The sequence below is a fragment of the Hipposideros armiger genome, unplaced genomic scaffold (assembly GCF_001890085.2).
Source record: "Hipposideros armiger isolate ML-2016 unplaced genomic scaffold, ASM189008v1 scaffold_341, whole genome shotgun sequence".
Taxonomy (NCBI): domain Eukaryota; kingdom Metazoa; phylum Chordata; class Mammalia; order Chiroptera; family Hipposideridae; genus Hipposideros; species Hipposideros armiger.
This window is the reverse complement of record NW_017731691.1, coordinates 685,560-706,343: the sequence shown is the minus strand read 5'-3', so window position 1 is coordinate 706,343 and position 20,784 is coordinate 685,560. Positions and strand designations below refer to the sequence as shown.

Sequence of the window (20,784 nt, the reverse complement as noted above, 5' to 3'; positions counted from 1 at the left end):
TAAGAAAATCATAAGGATGGCCGGCCAAATGGCCCATTGGTTAAGAACTGGCTTGGGACGCCAGAGTGCCCCGGTTCAGATCCCACATATGAGGGCCAGTGACACTGCCCTCTACAGCTAAGATGCTGAACAACAGCTCAACCTGGAGCTGGGCTGCAGTGAGTCACCGGCGACGGTGTAGGCTGCAGCCCCTGCGGCAGTGGGTTGCCATGGGCTACCGTGTGTAGCCAGCAGCCAGCGTGAGCGGCCAGCAGCTGCAGTGAGCGGCTATCCAGAAGCCGGCGACTGATCTGCCTCACCCGGGAAGTGCGCAATGATGGTTCCAACTTGGGCCAGTGAAGCAATGTCCTCCACAACTAGACTGAAGAACAAAACGACAGCAACTTCTCTGTTACCCTTCCCCCAATTCCCCAGCACTGTTCCCATTCCCCCAATTCCCCAGTAAAAAAAATCTTTAAAAAAAAGAAAAAAGAAAATCATAAGGAGTGGCCAACCAAGTGGCTCAGTTGATTAATAGTTAGCTTAAGAGCGTGAGCTCTGAGCAACAGGGCCACCAGTTCGATTCTCACATGGGCCAGCGATGCTGCACCCAAGCTGAGCTGCCGCTGAGCTGCCAACAGGTGGCAGATTGGCTCAGCTGGTGAGAGCACGTGCTGCTAACAACAAGACTGCCTGTTCGATGGTGGGCTACCCCCGCCCGCAACTAAGACTGAACACGGCACCTTGATCTGAACTGCCGCCTGGATGGCTCAATGGATAGAACATGCGCTCTTAATAACAAGGCTGCTGGTTCGACTCCCGCATGGCATGGTGGCTATACCCACCCGCAACTAAGATTGTAACACAGCACCTTGAGCTTAGGGGCCACGAGCTGCTGATGGGCAGCCAGATGGCGACTGGCGCCCTCCACAACTAAGATTAAAGAACAACAACTTGTCTGGTCCCCCTCCCCAATTCCCCAACACTGTTCCCCCCTCCCAATTCCCCAATTTAAAAAAAATTAAATTAAATTAAAAAAAATCATGAGGAAGAGAAAATACATTTACAGTACTATGTGTATTTATTGAAAAAAGAATCCACATGTAGGTGATGCCGTGTAGTTCAAACCTGTGTTGTGCTAGGGTCAACTGTAGTTTAAAGTGTCTGCAACTTTTGTTTCATTCCCATTAAGATAAACTATTGAGAATAGCTAGCCTGAATATTAGATTCTAGGTGCATTCTTTCATAAATGAAGGTTGTGCTACTACTGATTCTAGATTTTTTCTAATTCAAGAGTTTATTTACATGTGGTAAACTTTCCAAAGTTATACAAACTAAATGCCTTTATAAAGAGATGCATAACTTAGTAAATGTTATCGGGATCATCTTGAGAAATCCAGAAGCTAGGATTGCCTATCAGTAGAATGGCATTTCCATACCTGATACGAAGAGTTTCCTTCAATTCACTTCAATTAATTTGCCTTTATTGAGTGCCGAACAGTGTACAAAATCCAATCTGAATTCTATGGAAGTACAGAAGTGACAAAGATATAACCTCTGGGCCGGCCGAGTGGCGCGATGGTTAAGAACTCGCTTGGGATGCCAGAGGGCCCCGGTTCGGATCCCACATATGAGGGCCGGTGACACTGCCCTCTGCAGCTAAGATGCTGAACAACAGCTCAACCTGGAGCTGGGCTGCCCTGAGTCACCAGTGATGGGTGGGCTGCAGCCCCTGTGGCAGTGGGTTGCCATGGGCTACCGTCTGTAGCCAGCAGCCAGCGTGAGCGGCCAGCAGCCGCAGTGAGCGGCCGTCCAGAAGCCGGCGACTGATCTGCCTCGCCTGGGAAGAGCGCAATGATGGTGCCAACTTGGGCCAGTGAAGCAACGTCCTCCACAACTAGACTGAAGAACAAAACGACAGCAACTTGTCTGTTCCCCTTCCCCCAATTCCCCAGCACTGTTCCCATCCCCCCAATTCCCCAATAAAAATCTTTAAAAACAAAAAAAAACAAAAAAAAACAAAGATATAACCTCTGTCTTGACAAGGTATTTCTAATATTTTTCTTGAAGTGTACAATCTATATATTTACCTGGGCTATGCTGGCTATGTTTTTGAAGACTGGGAATTATCTTTCTTTTTTTCCCCCAAAATGTAGAATGTAAGCAACTGGAAATCAAGCATTGTCTTCTAGTGAGGTGATAATTGACTAAGCTTTGAAGTCAGACAAATGGGTTCAAAGTCAAACAGTGAATCCACTGCCCATTTGCTTTAGGTAAAGTCAGTTAACCTCCTTGAGCCTCAATTTCCTTACCTGTAAAATTGGGGTGATAACATTTAGCATAGTATCTGGCACAAGGGAGACATATGTTAATATTTATACTTCTTTATATAAAAGCTCATTTAGGCTTCTGTCTGAAACTGACAAATATACAAAATCTACAAATAATTTAACCATATCATTTAGCATTGAGATGAGAAAGCTGATGCCATTTCTTTTTATCACTGCTATATGAGTATAAAAGAGCTAAGCTTTAGAGGGAAGCATTCAATAGATATTTTTGAATGAATGAATGAATGAGTGAATGAATAAATGGAGAGAGGGAGGGAGGGGAGGAGGGAAAGAGCAAGGGAGGAAAGAAGGTAGGCTGACTTGGGCGCCCATATTCTTTAATACTGTCAGTCCTGGGCTTATTCAATGACATGTAATTCATAGCTGATGACACTGGCTATTGATTGATTGGCTTCTCTTCTTCCTTCCCTTGGGCATTTTTAGGAAAGCCAGATGGGCCACTCCACTGACATTTTTCAGAATACCCTAGCTTGGATCTTATAACAAAATGCTCATAAGAATCAGGAGCACTCTGCGCATGAGAGGCTGCTCTTCTATTAACAGACTACTCTACACATCTCTCACACACCCCCTCATCTTCTGCACTAGTTCTTCCTAAACTTTGCAGTGCCCATTCTTCATACGTATAAATAAAATACCAAGTGCCATTAAAAGGTATCGATGGCATGAGTTCTATGTAGAGGGTCCTCTCAAATGTGCACTTCACTATAGGAAGTAGAAAGCATTTTTCATCTTATGAAAATCTCTGAATAGGCTAAGCTCAGTGTGCGCCCCCCGCCCCCAATCTTCAGCCTTTTTTTGCACAGATGGCTCTTTCCCTTAAAAGCATATCACCTTCTTTGACTCCAGTAATAGCTTCGTTCTGCTCTTTAAAAAGAAATTGGGGAAGAAATTGAAGTGTGTTTCAGAATTTGTTTCTGTCATATCTGTGAAAGTATCATATAATTATACTGCGTTTTTTTTTTTTCAGATTGGCAAGTTATGTGCCCATTCTCAACAACGCCAATATAGATCTGCTTATTATCCTGAAGATCTGTTTATTGACAAGAAGGTATTAAAAGTTGCTCATGTAGAACATGAAGAAACCTTATCCAGCCGAAGAAGGTGAGAGGTTTTTTGGTGTGTTTTTTCTCCCCTCTATTTCAGCATACAATTAGCAATTGTGTTTTAAGGTCAAAAACCATTGGAGTGAAGCTTCTTAAGTACATGTTATTTAGTCCTTCTGAGTGGAGTGTTTGGTTAATTAAATTCTATCATCTGTCAGTGTTAAAGAAAAAAGATATTGTGTTATATCCAAGCCATATTTAAATGCAAATTTACCATATGTAAATATTCAGTACAGCAACACAGGGTGGAATGGATTTTTCTATTCAAGCTCTTTATTGATAAAACAAAGCATTGTTTGCTTATGATCTGGTCTCACAATTTCATGGCTTGGTTGGTGACTTTTTCCATTATTAACAGTGACTCAGGGTTGAGTTCACCAGAGAGAAACTGGCAAGACACACTCATGTGTATACACACACACTGCACATTCTACACACTCTTTTAAGAATGATAAAATTAAGGATTTCATTCATATTTCTTAAAGTAACAGTCAAGGGACTAAGTTAAAGTTTGTTTCTTATTCTCTTCACTCCTCCTACCCCATCTAGATTCCCTCCTTCGGTATTCTAGTTTCATGGTTACAAATAAGGGGTAGAAATTTGATGGGAAGCCCAATACAAATCTAGGAGAATTGCCTTCCCTAAAAGCACTGCAGATGTAGCCATTTCTGCCACGGGCTCAAGAATACCTAGGCGTGAGTTCTGCATCCTGATAACTTTGAGGGTATTAGGAGACATTGGCCTGTAAATGGAAAATTAAGAGATGAAATAAGTAGCATCTCAGATTTGGGCTAAATTGTTCCATTCACATCCATTTACTACAGGAGGTTTTGAAATGGTAATTCCTAGTCATATATGATACAGTTTAGAGTGAGAGGAGGCAGTAAGGCTGCTTGAGCGGTAGCCCTGCAAAGAAGTCTATCAGAAGGCTTATTTTCTTCTCTTTTGTTGACTTCCAAGCTAACGGATTCCTAGTTTCCCTGTAGCAGCAGTTTTAAAGTGTGATTCGAGAACCCAGGGAGTCCCAGAGACCATTTCAGGAAGTCTATGAGATCCTCCCTTTGCTAACTACATATCTGTGTGAAACAGGCTTCTGTTTATATACTTCCACCAAAATAAGATATTGCAACAGATTAAATGCAGAAGCCATTGGGAGAATTTAGCTGTCTCCTATCAAGCCAGGCAATAAAGATATTTTGTAAAAATGCAAAAATATACCACTTTTTTCATAGAAATGTTATTTATGTTAACATATGATGGCTCATTATTGTTAGGTTTAAATTAATAATAATTTTTTCTGAATTTTAATTTCTAAAGCAGTAAATATCAATAGACATATATCACATAAACAGAAGCTTTTGGGGATCCTAAGCAATTTTTAAGAGTGTTAAGGGGTTGTATTATGTAGTGCTATATAACAAATTAGCCCAAAACAGTAATTTACAACAACATTTATTATCTCACAGTTTCTGTCAGGAATTTGGGAGCAGCCTAGCTGCGTGGTTCTCAGTCTCTAAAGAAATGTCAGTCAAGATGTTCCCTGGGGCTGGCAGTTATCTCAGGCTGGAGGATTCACTTCCAAGATGGCTCCCTTACACATTTAGCAAGTTAGTGCTGGTTGTTGGAAGGAGGCCTCGGTTCCTCACCACTGGGACCTCATGAGTATCCACGTGACATGGCCACTGGCTTCCCCAGAATAAGTGATCCGTGGAAGAGAGCAGGGAGAAAGCTGTGATGTCTTTTATGACCTAGTCTCAGAAGTGACATATTTTCAATTCTGACATGTTCAATTTGTTAGAAGCGACTCACGAATTCTAGTCCACGTTCAAGGGGCAGGGAAACGAAGTTCCACCTCTTGAAGGAAGGAGTCTCAAATAATTTGTGGACATCTTTAAAAACCACTACAGGGTCCCGGCACCAAAATATTTGAGAACCATTTCCTTAGAGCATGGGGGTCCTTTGGGAAGGTTTTGTCTTTCTGGGAAAACAAAATTAGGCGATTTCTCTAGGCTGTCTTTAGCACTCGCCTGTCCTCTGTCCATTGTTCACCATTGCTTTCACTCTTCGCCCAAACCACCTGAGGAATTAACCTGTCATTGATCTTTAACTGGTAGAAACCCCTTGCATATTGGACTGAAGTGAATAAATTATATAATATTGTATTAATTATGTATAAATAATATAAAAATAAAATATAAATTATAGGCATAATATACTTATAAATATATATTTATATTTATGTTATATTATATAATATGTATTGCTGTGTTCAACTCAGCAGAAATTTAGGAAACACCTATCACGTGCCAGAATATATAGTGGGCACTGAAAATTAAGACAAAATCTCTGCTCTCCAAATCAGTCTAATGTGGAAAGGACTTAAACACAAATAATTCCACAACAGTTTTGTAAGTGCAAAAGAATTCCCAGATTCGATAGACATAGCCTACCAGGAAAGAGAGAACCTCTCTGCCCACAGTTATGGTGAAGGCTTCATGGAGGAGGTGGTTTCTGAATTGGTAACAGAATCACATGCAGAGCTTTTTCAAAGTAAACACCAAACCCGGCTCATTTTGCGATTACCTTGGCAACCTGGCCACATTTGTGAGTAAGCAGGAGGTTCATCAAAGCCCTGCTGCCGTGGCTTTTATCTTGGGCTCAGTGGAGGGACTAAGGAGGACTCACTCTGTGGGTGTTGATACCTCCAGGGAAAGAAGAAATTGATAAATAGGTTCTTGGCTGGGCACCCAGATTTGGCACTTTGTTTAGATAAATTTTTTTGAGCTTGTTGCTAACACCCAAAGAAAAGAAAGGATAGTAAGAAAAATTCCAAAGCCTGTAGACTTGAGTAAGTGATAGTCAGGCAGGGCTCCTTTGGATGTTGGGAACATGAACCTGCCCCATGATGTTTCTCATCTTTTTCGCAAAATGAAGCATTAGAGTCTGAGGTGGAGCCATTCTTTCTGAATTCTCTGGCAGAAAAAGAAAACAAAACAGCAGGAGAGTGTCTGATTTCATTTAACTCCCTCTGCTAGGCATTGCAAACCCTCTTAGTGAGAGGAGAGAATTGGGGATTAAGATGCACTGTCCCCTGGAATCTGATGTTATTAGGCGGCATTGTTTTAGCAGAGTGTTAGTACATCTGTAAATTTCTCAGTATGTCCTGCACAGCATTTCACACCATCTAGAAAAATGTATATGTTTCCAGCACCTCCTCACAACCATGCCCAAGCGCCACCCTCTGTGGTTACAAATATGATAATTGGAAAGGAACCTTATTGTAGCATTCAGTCTTTGGAGGTTGTGCGCAAGCTGTTTGAATCTGATTATGAGTTGAAAACCCTATTGCCTTATTAAAATAACAACACACGAAGAAATGAAGGATTCCTTTGATAGCATTCAGAAGTCATCTGTTTGTTTTGTCTGCCCCCAACTGGGTAGTTTGCAACACACAACTAATCTTCAAAATAGCTTAGTTCAATTTAAAGGTGATTTGATACTCAACTAGTGGCCTATGTTTGGGACTCAGTGTCCTATAAATATTGAAAATAACTGTCATCAGATTTAAAACAGTAAGGGTAGGACACGATGCATAAATAGTACAATCAGAATAGAAGAAAAGATTTTCATAGCCTGTTTCAGCGCTAATATTTTCAGCACATCTCAGATATCAGCCATTCCCTCCTTTGTCCTCTTGAACATGTCTTTCACCACTTATGATACTGTTTACCTTGTCATTTGCGTACCCCCCATAAAGCTTGGTAGAATATATGAGCAATAGCTTTCCCTTTTCCATACCTAAAATCTATAGTTGAATAGTCCATCCTGCATCTATATACCAAGCTTCTGGCTCAACTGCTAACCTGCGAGAAAGTCACACAGTCCCTCCACCCTCGTGAAATGACATCTATGTATTCCATCTTTCCCCTTCCCCTCTGACTTGGTCTATAGGGCCAATGGATTAGGTGACACTAGTAAATGACCTAGAAAGAAAAGAACAAAAGCTGATCTCAGCTCCCTGGTCCAAAATCAATGCTGACTCCTACTCCCTCTCAGACTGCTGCTCTGGTTTGACTAGGCAGCTTTGTAAGTTCATTGGAGCCTTCCACCCTCTAAACAAAACAAAGTATGTCCTGAGTGAATCAATGAGTTTCGGGTCTGGTACAAGTCATTCTACTCTAAATTGGACTCTACTTCTTTCAACATTTGTCAACACCATCTATATGCGAAGCATTGTGTAAGGATTAGGCTGTGATGAACAGGAGGAGCCCCTAGCCTAATTAGGCAAACAGACACACAAATAAATGCTTTTCATACTTTGGGGGTGAGTGCCAAAACACAGCTATGTACAAAGGGGTGGCAGCATCATACATGGGGAAGTTAGCAGCTCTCCTGTGCAAGTCAAGAAAAGCTTCTTGGAAAAGGTAATTCTTGACTTAGGCCCTGAAGAAATATTAGAAATTCAATAGATGAAGGAGAGAAAAGAAGGTGTTCCCAGCAAAGGGAATAGTGTGAGAAAAAGTATGGGCTAGTCTCTGGAATGGTAGAAAATTATAGCTTAGGGTCAGGCTGTGAAAGGTTTTCTGTAGCAGAATTAAGCACGATCCTGCATCATTCCAATTATAATTATTTTAATTTATGTGCATTTCTGTGTTTTTAATTTTTTTTAAAAAAAAGAATAATGAGCTCATATTACTTTATATTAAAAAGAAAAGAACCTTAATGACAAAGGAGAAAAGTTAAGGATCTGCAGTTGGGGATGAAAGGCTGTTTTTACTTTCAGTAGTTTCCAATTAGTGCTGCTTTGATGCCTGCCCAAGCAAATCATTGCAGGAAAGCAAAGGGAGTCCCCTCCCCCATAATCCAAGAAGGGGACTCTCCTCTTGAGGATGGTGAGAGCCCTCCAGGGAACATCACGTGTACCCAGCTGCAATATTTCAAAATGGCTCATGTGTGCAAAGGGGCCCTGTCCTTTAGTTCCACATTTAACACATTGAATGGAAACCTCCATGAAGAGACTCTTTTCCTGAAGACTGCTGTAAGCAAGTGCTTGGTTTGTCCTAAGTGAAAGCCATAGGCTCCACTATTTATACGTCAAATGGTATGTTTGGCATGTATTACAATAAACTGGCATTGGAATCAAAGAACATTCCCTTCAATCAAATTGTTTTTTCCAATCCCAGGCAACTAATTGTCCAAACTTTCTATCCCTTTTTTTCTAGAGACAATTCAGTTGAGCAGACTGCTTTAGTTCATGGGTGGAGATTCTTTTATTGTCTGTTGTGGGCTACTAGCACAAAGAAAAGAAATCTGGACTGAGTCATATATAGGTAATTAATATGTCACTTAATTTAGTTTCAGCTGTCCTTAAAGAGAGAAATAGAAGTATTCAACTCACCCCCTTTTAAAATTGTAATCATGGGAATAGAAAGCTTTATTTAAAAAAAGATAAAGACAAAATAGACTTCATTCCCATGCCAGTACAAATTTAGGAAGGAGTGACAAAGAAGAGGAGAAATGAGAGAGGCCCAGTAAACTCGGTAGGAGGTAAACTACTCCTGTCACACTCTACTGCTTTCTGGCTGTGGTGTCAGAGGACATTATCAGCTGTTGTCACTCTCTTTTGAAAAGCTCATTTCAGAAAGTCTTTCTTCTACCCTGTAAAATCGTATTTCTGGATTTGTTTGCAAAAATCAGATTTTCTTTTGAAAACCAAGGTTTATTTTCTCACAATATTTAGAAGGTTTTGCATAAAGGAATGGCCTGCACTGTAACCTTGCTCTGGGGGATCAAAAGCATTGGCTGGTGTGCTACATGTGCCAGAGGCCTGCTCTTTGTTATTCCAAAGGTGGGCGCTGCCGCATCCCACAGGCCCTGGCAATGACTTGAGAACTGGCATGTATTTCATTATTCTGAGGTTCTTTTCTAATCCAATCAGCCTTGGATTCTAAGTGAGTTCTAATGGGAATAATATACGCTAATAACCAAAAAAGGACTCAGTGAATAAGCCTATCAAGAAGGAAAGGTTTTAGAGAGATAAACATAAAACTTTACTGTAGAGAAAAGTCTAGAAAGAAATCGATCCAAATATTAACAGTGATTGTCTCTGGCTGGTAGGACTATGAACAAGGTTTTATCCTTTCTACCTTACTATATTTTCTAAATATAGAAAATGTTTAATGAGCATACATTTCTTTTACAATGAGAAAGAAAACCAACACACTTCGTTTTAAAAGATGAAGGAAGAAGCAGATTTTAAGCACTGTTGAATAGCTCTTGCAGTGCTGAAAGTGCAGCTCATACACATTTCTCTTCTCACCCTTTATCCATGCCTTTATTTCATGCCCACCCTAATCTGGCTCTTTCCCAGCTCTCCTGCCTGTCTCCTTCCATTGCTCAAGGGACATCCCTCCCCTAGTAGACATCCTCTCTTTCTCTGAGACATGTCACCTTTTCTCTACCCTTTTTCGGGGTTATATCTCAATAACAGCTCTATGGAAATATAATCCACGTACTATACAATTCACCCATTTAAAGTATACAATTCAGGGCCGGCCGAGTGGCGCGATGGTTAAGAACTGGCTTGGGACGCCAGAGGGCCCCGGTTCGGATCCCACATATGAGGGCCAGTGACACTGCCCTCCACAGCTAAGATGCTGAACGACAGCTCAACCTGGAGCTGGGCTGCCATGAGTCGCCGGCGACGGCGTAGGCTGCACTCCCTGTGGCAGTGGGTTGCCATGGGCTACCGTATGTAGCCAGCAGCCAGCGTGAGCGGGCAGCAGCCGCAGTGAGCGGCCAGCAGCCGCAGTGAGCGGCCGTCCAGAAGCCGGCGACTGATCTGCCTCGCCTGGGAAGAGCGCAATGATGGTGCCAACTTGGGCCAGTGAAGCAACATCCTCCACAACTAGATTGAAGAACAAAACGACAGCAACTTGTCTGTTCCCATCGCCCCAATTCCCCAATAAAAATCTTTAAAAAAAAAAAAAGATGAAGGATTTATTTATCTTGTACACATAAAATTATCTGGAACTTGAAAAAAATCTTAATTATTTTTCATGCATAAATTCATCTGAAATATACTATATATACAGAGAGTGCCCAAAAAATCTATACACATTTTTTTTAAATTGGGGAATTGGGGGAGGGGAATGGTGTTAGGGAATTGGGGAGGGGGACCAGCCAAGTTGTTGTTCTTCAATCTTAGTTGTGGAGGGCGCCAGTCGCCATCTGGCTGCCTGTTGGCAGCTCGTGGCCTCTAAGCTCAAGGTGCTGTGTTACAATCTTAGTTGCAGGTGGGCGTAGCCACTATCCTGTGTGGGAGTCGAACCCAGCAGCCTCGTTGTTAAGAGTGCACACTCTGCCCACTGAACCATCCGGGTGGCAGCTCAGCTCAAGGCGCCAAGTTCAGTCTTAGTTGCAGGTGGGCATAGCCACTACTCCATGTGGGAGTCGAACCCGGCAGCCTTGTTGTTAAGAGCACATGCTCTATCCATTGAGCCATCCAGGTGGCAGCTCAGCTCAAGGTACCAAGTTCAGTCTTACTTGTGGGTGGGCGTAGACACCATCCCATGCTGGAGATGAACCAGCAGCCTTGTTGTTAAGAGTACATGCTCTATCCACTGAGCTCATCCAGGTGGCAGCTCAGTTCAAGGTACAGAGTTCAGTCTTACTTGCGGACGGGCGTAGCCCACCATCGAACAGTCAGTCTTGTTGTTAGGAGCACGTGCTCTCACCAGCTGAGCCATCCTGCCACCTGTTGGCAGCTCAGCAGCAGCTCAGCTCAGGCACAGCGTCACTGGCCCATGTGGGAATTGAACCGGCGGCCCTGTTGCTCAGAGCTCACACTCTTAAGCTAACTCTTAACCAACTGAGCCACTCGGCTGGCCCTATACACATTTTAAGAAAGGAAAAATGTGTTAAAATTGTAATACTCAATATATACAGATAACGAAAGATGAATACAAGTCACGTTTGACTTCTGCAATTACAAGAGATGCTCACAGTGGTTATCATCAGCGTCCAGACACTTCTGATTACAGCGAACTACTGCTAGAGTGTATGTAGATAACATCTCTTAAAATGTATATACCTATTTTTGGCACCCCCAGTATAGGATATTTCTATTATGCAGGCTCATAATAATGGTAATAAATTGCCAAATGGCTAACATTGTGGGAGTATTACTCTGTGCCAGGTACTATGCTAAACACTTTACATGCACTGTCTCATTTAATCATCACAGTGACTTATCATTAGCTTCATTTTACAGGTAAGGAAACCAAGGCTCAGAGAAGTTTAGAATTTGCCTAAGGTTTTACTGCCAAGTAAGTGAGGGAGTAGATGGCATTTGAAACTCATGTGAGTCTGACTCAAATATCAGGGTCTGACCCCTAAAAGGTTTTCAGGAGCTGTTCTGGGAATCCAGCCATCATTGTAGCATGGTTGCTAAATGAACTGTGTTCTAAATTCAAAATAAGGAATGCAGAAAAAAGCTTTGAAAATACAGTCTCTTCCTAGGTACATCTTGTATGTCCTGTGACAGTAATGAGCACCCTGTAAAGTATGATGGCCTTTTATTTCCCCAAGTTACCTTGTTCAAGTTTCAAAGAGATTCCCAAGTTCTAGAACATGATGACCCAGACTGTTCACATTATTGCCATTCTTTGTGGGTTTTGACTTTCATCTTGACCCCACCAAGTACTGTCCTTTCAGATCTTATATTTATTGCAGCCTCTCACCCCCTTGATATTTAGATAGACTCTCTGAATCCTCTCCAATGTTTTCATGATCTTTGTAAACAGGTAAGAAAACAGCAAGAGTTGGGAGGCCGGGAGAAGTTCCAAGTGTTTTGGATTTTTTCTTAATTTCTAGGGGAGTCAAATTGGAAGGCTTTGCTATGAGTTCGAGTTTTCTTGCTATGCGGTATGTTGGTGAGAGAGAGCTTGGAAGTAGGAGGAGGCTTAAGGGAAACTCATTCATTAAAGAGAGGGACTATTGCTTCTTAAAGACTAATGGCCATATTGCATTTCCAAATGGAGTAGGGAATTACTCAGCCTCAGCCTTTACTGTTTCAGTTTCCACTCTTGGGAACTGTATTATTACCTTGTAAAACAGAGCATCTCTCCTATTAGCGTTAATTGAACCCATCTTTTTCTTCTGTGAGAAACTATCATGTTGACTTTTATTTTCCGAGCCCTGTATTGAGCCTCTTCACTTTGGAGATTGATGAAGCTCAGCCACTAGGAAGCAACTGTTGGGGTATCAGGTGTGATACATCTCAGTCACCTCTCTTGAGTTGCTCTATCCCCCTGGCTTTACTGTGACCCGAGCCTTTGTGCAGATGTGCTGAGTATTGTAAGCTCTCTCTTTCTCTTTTAAATCATTAGTTGAAATGAATTGTTTTATGGTAATAAAATGGAAAATGGCATTAAATGCAAGAAAATAATTTCCATCAGTCTTCCTCTTTCGGCCAGATCTAAGAACAACCCCCAGAAGGCATTTCTGGGCTCGGGACTCCCACCAGTGTCCAAATGAGATTCAGACCTCTGGCTCCTCCAGAGGCCTGTGTCAGGCCAATCCATTCTTAGCCTGGAGACAGTATTGAGTCATTACTCCACTGCCAGCAAATTCCCTGGCCAGAGTCTCCAAAAACCTAGAAGAGACTTAAGATAGTCATGGATATGAACAACTCTTTTACTTCTTTTCTACCAGGAATATCGCTTTAGATAACAAAGAGTATTTTATTTTCATTTACCACTGAACACCTATTGCATAGATGTTTTAGTATTTCTTTATAAGCATATTCACTTCTCTCCAGTCTATAGTGCTTTATTTTGTCTGTCCATGTATAGCTAAAACAAGATACTAGGTAGGAAATTTGGATGGGTATTTATGTGTGTATGTCTATATATATACATTTGCATACATAATATGATAGCTCTCTCTCTCTCTCTCTCTGTGTGTGTGTGTGTGTCTGTGTGTGTCTGTCACACACACACAAACAGACACACACACACACTTATTATATATAGCAGAAAAGCCAAAGCAAATAAAATATGCTAGGATCTACTCCCTCCTCCCATAAGAACCACAATATACAAAGAAACCTTCCTCCTTTAGCAGTTTCTTCGACTATACTGTCAGGAGAATTTCATAGAGCTTATACGGCTCTGAGTGCCCTGCAATTCTAATCTGCAACTATTAGCCAGAGCCTATATGGAAAGGGGCCATCTCTAGGGTAATAGCATTGTAAATTACAATCAATGCACTCAATTACACTCAGAAACCAAAAGATATGTAGTGCTCCAGTGTGCCTTGTAATCAGCACCTTTGAGAATATAGGTAACAGCATTCTGAACAAAAAATGGAAGCTGAACGTGTTAGAAAATGAATGTTGGAATTAAATCATCCTTCTGATAGGAACAATACCATATATGGCAGGCCACTTTTGTCTAATACCATTTTATTGATTTTTTTAAAAAAACTAAAGTGGCGTGGTAGTGAAGGATGTCTTTAAAAATCATTTATTGCCCTAATCAGCGTGGTAGAGGCTTTCTGTCATGCTAATAATAAAATTAAATTTTTCTCATACTGCGTTTACTTGCCTCTTATGCACAAATGTTTTATTTTTCTTTCAGGGAACTAATTCAGAAGTTGAAATCTTTCATCAGTTTCTATAGTGCTTTGCCTGGCTACGTCTGCAGCCATAGCCCTGTGGCTGAAAACGACACCCTTTGCTGGAATGGACAAGAACTCGTGGAAAGGTAACCTTTTTTGAATGATAAATACAGCAATATTTGAGGAATAATCAGCACATATTAATCTCAAGGTTACTTATGTCATCTCTTTGCCTTTGTTAGTTTCACAAGAAAAACTCTAGGAAAAACATACACATGAGCATCTGTGACATGCCAGATGCTCTCTGTAACTCACAGCCCTCAGAATTTTCAAAATTTGGAACATGTAGAGAATTATGTATTCAGGAGCATTCAACAAAGTATGAATCAACTCATTTTTTGTCTTTGGCTTCTTCAGTCTCCTCATTATGTGAGTCCTTATTTATTGATTTATTTGAAGAAAAATTTATTCATACTAATAGCTATCATTTAGTGAGTGTTAACTCCATATTAAGCACCACACTAATGCTTGTCTGTATTAACTCTCTTTATCCTTGCACCAATCCTATGAAATAGATACTATCATTTTTCCCATGTTTAGAGATTAAGGCAGAGGAAAGAAGAAACAGGAAGGAAAGAGGAGAACTTTCACTGAGCATTTTTACAGAAATATTTGATCCTTTGAGTGTTTGTTGGTATAATCCACGTTAACATTCATCATGTATGAAGAATTTGCTCATCGCTAGAAAGGAAATAATATATATTCGTTTATTCAGCAAATATTGGGTCGTTGGGAAAGTCATGACCCATTTTTGCAGTGAAAAACATAGAAAAATATGTCATGACTTTCCGGACGACCCAATATTTACGAAGCACCTTTTAAGTGCCAGTGATCTTGAAGTAAACAGGCAAAATTTCCTGTCCTCCCAGAACTTTCATTCCAGTGGGTTAATGATATTCTTAACCGTTGCTTTGCATGTGTAAGGAGTAGCTTGCAATTAAGGAATTAAATCAGGAAGGTAGAATGCTTAGGAAACCACATGGAGTTGATGAACATGTTTTCAAAATGTTTGTACAAGTGGTAGCATGTTTTAGAGGAGAATACAGAAGAGACCTAATCTCGAGTGCTGAATCTTTTTTTTTTTAATTAAAGTTTATTGGGGTGACAATGGTTAGTAAAGTTACACAGGTTTCAAGTGTACAATTCTGTAATACATCATCTATATATCACACTGTGTGTTCACCACACAGAGTCAGTTCTCTTTCCATCACCATATATTTGATCCCCTTTTCCCTCTTCTACTATGCTCCCTTTCCTCTTACCCTCTGGTAACCACTGAACTATTGTCTGTGTCTATGAGTTTTTGTTTATTTGTGAGTGCTGAACCTTTCACAGATTAGTTGCTTAACCTAGGGAAAGTGACTTAACCTCTCTGGGCCTTGGTTTCCCCATCTAAAAAATGATATGGTTGGATTAGAGCCCCTCTAGCTCTGACAATATGTGTGTTTTTTTCCTTTTTGATTTATTCTTTCATTCATACCTTCCACATTTATGTTTTGAGATACTACATGTTAGGCATCAAGCTACGTGCTAGGGATATGAGGGTGAACTAGACAGGCAAGTTACATGCTTTGAGGAGCTTACATTCAAGGTCAAACCAATATCAAGACATAGGGTAATAAATCATGATTTATTATGGAATTAATTAACAATGTAATGTAATGAATGGTCAGAGGCAGGCTTTGGAGACAGATGAACTTGGGTTTTCATCTCAGTTCTGCTACTTTTTCTGTATGGCCTTGGGTGAGCCACTTAACTTAGAAAGTCTCATGGTTCTTCTCTGTAAGGGAAGGGCATCTCACAGGGTTATTTTAACTGTTAGGTGAGGTTATAAATCTAAAGCCCCTAACAGACTGGCACGTATTGGAAGCTCAATTCATGTTGCTTCTCTTCTTTCTCCCGTCCCCCTCCGCCCCTCCTCTTCCCAACACAAGGTAAAACATGTTCCTGAAAACAGCAAGTTTCTCAGCTGTTTCACTGACCTAAGGCGATGCAAGGAGGTGCTAATGAGCCTGAGGTGGCATGCCACACTGGATGAGGCACTGAACTTGTATGGAGATAGACTTCCCTCTAGCAGAGGTGAATCAGGCTGGAGGGATTAGTGGCCCCACGCAGCCCACTCCACTCTGGATAAATAATGTATCTTTATCATCATGAAAGCTCATCAGGTACTGAATAGCATCCTGAAAATGTACCTAACTATTATGACATATTTTTTAAATGATCAGAGAAAAGCAGTTGATATTTGGCTGTATAAAAAGCCAAGATGCTTTAAAACAGGTATAAACAATATAATATTTAAAAGGAAAATGCCCACAGGTCAAATATATGTTTCTTGCATAAACTTGATGAGAAACCATCGCAGTGACTTACCCACTGTTATGTTAATAGGGTAAAAAATGAATACTTCCTGAATACTAATTTGTGTAAAGCAGCATATCTTCTAAGTACAATCTCTTCCTGAAAAGGAAATTTCAATTTGCAATACATTTTTTTTTGTTTTAGCTGAGCCATCTTGCCACCTGTTGGCAGCTCAGCTTGGGCCGGGCATTGAACCGCTGTTGCTCAGAGCTCACACTCTTGAGCAAGCTCTTAACCAACTGAGCCACTCGGCTGCCCAATTTGTAATACATTTAATCAATATAATCAATCATTCACTTATTTACTATTTAACCAATATCTGAGCACCTGCTGTCAATCAGCACTAATACAGGTTTCTTCATTGTCGTGATTGTTTAGAGCAAGTGTTGTAACCAACTGGATATATCTTCTGATACAGCAGATGATCCAGTTTTAGTTCATTCCAAAGAATTTCTTCCCCGGCCTATGATTTTGAATTAGTGGGATTCCCTTTGTGATTCAGCCCTATGCTGGTCTTGATTCTCCTCTTCCATGTTGCTGGGCTGGATGGGCCTGAATTCAGATGTCAGTTCCAGAATATGTCTGTTATCTTCTGGCTTGCATTTCTACATAGCCACTCCTGTTAATTATGAATCAGTATTCATTTTGCATTTTCTCAGGATGACTCTGGGACTCTCAGTGGAGTACATGGGTCACCTGGCATTACAGAATAGACTCCCTGAGATCTGCAGGGGCAAATTGTAGTGAAGGTATCTCCTCTCTCTCTTATGCAATCTTGATTCCCATTTCACCTAAGAAATTTAACACACACACACACACACACACACACACACACACACACTGTGAATTTGTCCTTATTTCCACTGATCAGACAAGTCCTCCAATGCTTATAATGCCTCTCTAGGATTTCTGTGCTTAATTGGAAAGGCAGAAGCAGATATATACAAAGCAATATTTTAGCTCTTAAACAGTTTTGTTCTTGTCTCAAAACCTTCTAGATGTTGCAGAAAAGTAGGGTAAGGAGACAATTTTTCTCTCTCTTCTGCGGGGTTGGAGAATAGACGGTGGCATATCAACAAGTGGGAGTGAACCAGAGAATTCCTAATATGTGAAAAATAATTTTTTAAAAAAGAGATGAACAAAATGGCTTATTCCCCGCCTATAGTCTAGGAAAGGAAAGGGGGCATAGTTGATTCTGTTTTTATAATGCAACTATTTTAAGAACACTATGTTTTAAGGACTTAGGAGTAGAGGGAGGGACCTAATTCTGGCACTAACAAGTCTTTCACTGGTTTACATAGCAAAATGGAAAGACCTTCAGAATCTTCAATCTGGTGGTAAAGGAATTAAGTGAAGAAAAGACCTATAGGCTGGAGTGTATACATATTCAGACACACATATACATGTGCACAGCTCATTCCAATCACATCAGAACAGGCCAGTGATATGCAGCAATGGATATATATATATATATATATATATATATATATATATATATAGCTTCCAAGCTCTCATGCTAAAATAGGCTGTTAATTATTTGTTGTTTGGGTTTTGTTTGGTTGGTCTTTGTTCTTGTGGTGGCTTTTTAGATATGTGTGGTGGCTTTTCTCCCGAGGGCTCAAGGCAGTGTACACGCAACTTTAAATATGGGATAGCTGATGAAAGCACCAGTGGGGAAGCAAATACATAAAATAAAATACAGGGCCAAGAGGAAGAAGTCACAGGAAGGAAAGTAAACAATGGAGAATGGAAATCATATTCAATGGTGTTGAGTCAGGTGCTAAAGTCATTTGAATCTGAGCCTGTTTAGCAGTTTAAAATTATGCTGAAGCCAAGGCTCAATAGCCCTTCTTTTTTTTTTTTAAATATCATTTATTTATTTCTATATACCAGAAGTTGACAGAAAAACCACCATAATTACTCCCATACATTGAGCTGAAAGGACATGGTTTTAAAAATAAAGGTGAGATGATATTCATTCGATAGACTTTAATTTATTTATTATCTATGTAGTCTTATGATAACAGAAATCAGAAAACAAAGGACATTTTCTCAGGAGGTGGCAACTAGTTTAAACAGATAAAATTGCCTCCTGGTGTTTTCTTTTTAATGTATCCACCTTAGAGGAGGATTACTTGAATCCCTTCTCCTCCTCCTCCTCCTCCTCCTCCTTCTGCCTGTCCTAGTCTTTCATTCCTGTCCTTTCTTCTCCACTACTAGCCCTCAGAAGCTGTCTGATTGGTGGAGAACTCCCCCATATTTGAATGGAACTTCTGCGCTAAGGGCCTACAGAATGTCAAAACTGAGGCTCCCAATTCAGAGCTACAGCTTTAAACAGTCAATCCAGACAAAGAGGCAGCTGGCTGCTTTAATGAAAACCTTAAAGCTGCAAGAACTGCAAGGTTAGGATGCATTTATAAGAAGCAAGGAAAATGTATTTCCAAGTTGCCAGTTCTTGTGAGAAACACAGTAAACATTTAACTTAAAAAAAAGGATGGAAATTAACATCTTTAACTATGTAGCAGCTCATTGTCTCCTGAATTTAAAAAAATCCTATATAGATTTATATGTTATTATCTATTCATACATTTTACAAGTTGCTAAATGTGCACCTGTTTCCAAGTCATAAGTGGTCTTGAAGAAGGGAAAGTTTTCTGAAAATTGAAGCTCCCATTCTTCATATGCTTGGAAATTTCTGTTTGACCATGCCTCACATACAGACCATTCTATTTTATTTTCACTACTGTGTAAACCAGTGAGATATACTATTCTAAGCTGAGTATTTGGAATGAAATTATTTGAACTCATGGATATTAATATTTTTCTAGTTTTCTACCAGTTCTGAATCTCGTTATTAAAAATGACACCCCCCTCCTTTGTAGTCCAAAAGTGAATATTTTACAGGCAAGGCTTGAAGACTTCTAAAACCACATCACCCAGGCAGGTTAGTTGTTTCAGGGATTACTTTGAGAAATTTATCAAAGGAAGCTTGCTAAATTTTGAGTGGTAAATCTCAGTAGCCCTTCTTAGCTGGCCCTGTCATGTTGGTTTGCAGGTTGGACAGTGATGTCTTCAACATCCCGGCTCTTTCTTCTCGTAGCTCGTTCTTCCTTTGCCCCCTGTCCTGCAGGAAGCTCTGCTTAGGAAAGGCTAGGAGGAGAAACACAGCATATTTGTTTTATCACTATCTATCGCCACAGTTCTCGGTCCCCCTCAGACATTTTTGGATTTCATTTCATTTCGTTCCCCTGGAAGCAGAAACATGACACTTCATTCTTTCTGATTTGGGGACCTGCTATGTTGGCCCGAGTGTATGCCCTAGAAGAAAAGTGCTGAATATAATACTGCTCACTAGTATGGCAGTTTTCATATTCTGCCTTAACTTTGGGTAAGTCAAGATTGTTCACAGAAAGGCTTTGAAGGAAAAATGGATAATGCAGAAAATAACTTAATTTGATATAGCAAGAAATATGTATGGCAGCTAAAGATTTTTTCCAATCCTGGTAAGGTAAGACAGATAAGTTTGGGGTGTACCCCCCGTGTAATAATCCCTCCAAGGGCTTAGGGTGGCATATTTTTCATAATACATTTATCTCAAAATTAGTCTTTAGTGACAGCTATTTTTCAGGACCTACTCAATGGCAATACAGTGAGTGACATTTATCCCTTAAGATTATGGTGTCACATATAGTACCTCCACCTTCAGAACAGAGTAAAGAAAATCCAGCTTATCCTACTGACTGACAGCTTAATATGGCCTGCCACATATAGGATGGGCTGTCCTTGTCAACTGTCATGTGTGAAGTAGCAGGAGGAGACATTTTCATGGCTCATCATTGACATCTGTAGCCACCTGTGGAAGGCCGGATTGGTTGTTACTTTAAGCAGATTGTGTTCTTTTAGTACTTACACCAGCCCCACCTGTGCTCAATTGGATCATTTTGTTATACAGAGAGCATTTGGGGGGCTCCAAGGCAGGCCCCAACGTATCCATACCCTCAAAAAACAAATAAATATCACTTCACAATTTCCTCTTCGAAATGTGATTCTGGGGGGCCGGCCAAGTGACGCATTGGTTAAGAGCTGGCTTGGGATGCCAGAGGGCCCCGGTTCGGATCCCACATATGATGGCCAGTGACACTGCCCTCCACAGCTAAGATGCTGAACAACAGCTCAGCCTGGAGCTGGGCTGCCGTGAGTCACTGGCAACGGCGTAGGCTGCAGCCCCTGCTGCAGTGGGTTGCCATGGGCTACCGTGTGTGGCCAGCAGCCAGCATGAGCGGCCAGCAGCCGCAGTGAGAGGCCGT

At 40.8% G+C, this 20,784-nt stretch overlaps 1 protein-coding gene across 1 annotated transcript in view; it reads left to right on the top strand.

The window, feature by feature from the left end:
• The window catches only part of GPC3 (glypican 3), a 480,497-nt gene that overhangs the window by 312,448 nt on the left and 147,265 nt on the right, over positions 1-20,784 (top strand). The window contains exons 4-5 of the mRNA XM_019661231.1: positions 3,301-3,434; positions 14,077-14,202. Of these exons, the coding sequence (XP_019516776.1) occupies positions 3,301-3,434; positions 14,077-14,202 (260 nt within the window). The remainder of the gene's footprint in view (positions 1-3,300; positions 3,435-14,076; positions 14,203-20,784) is intronic.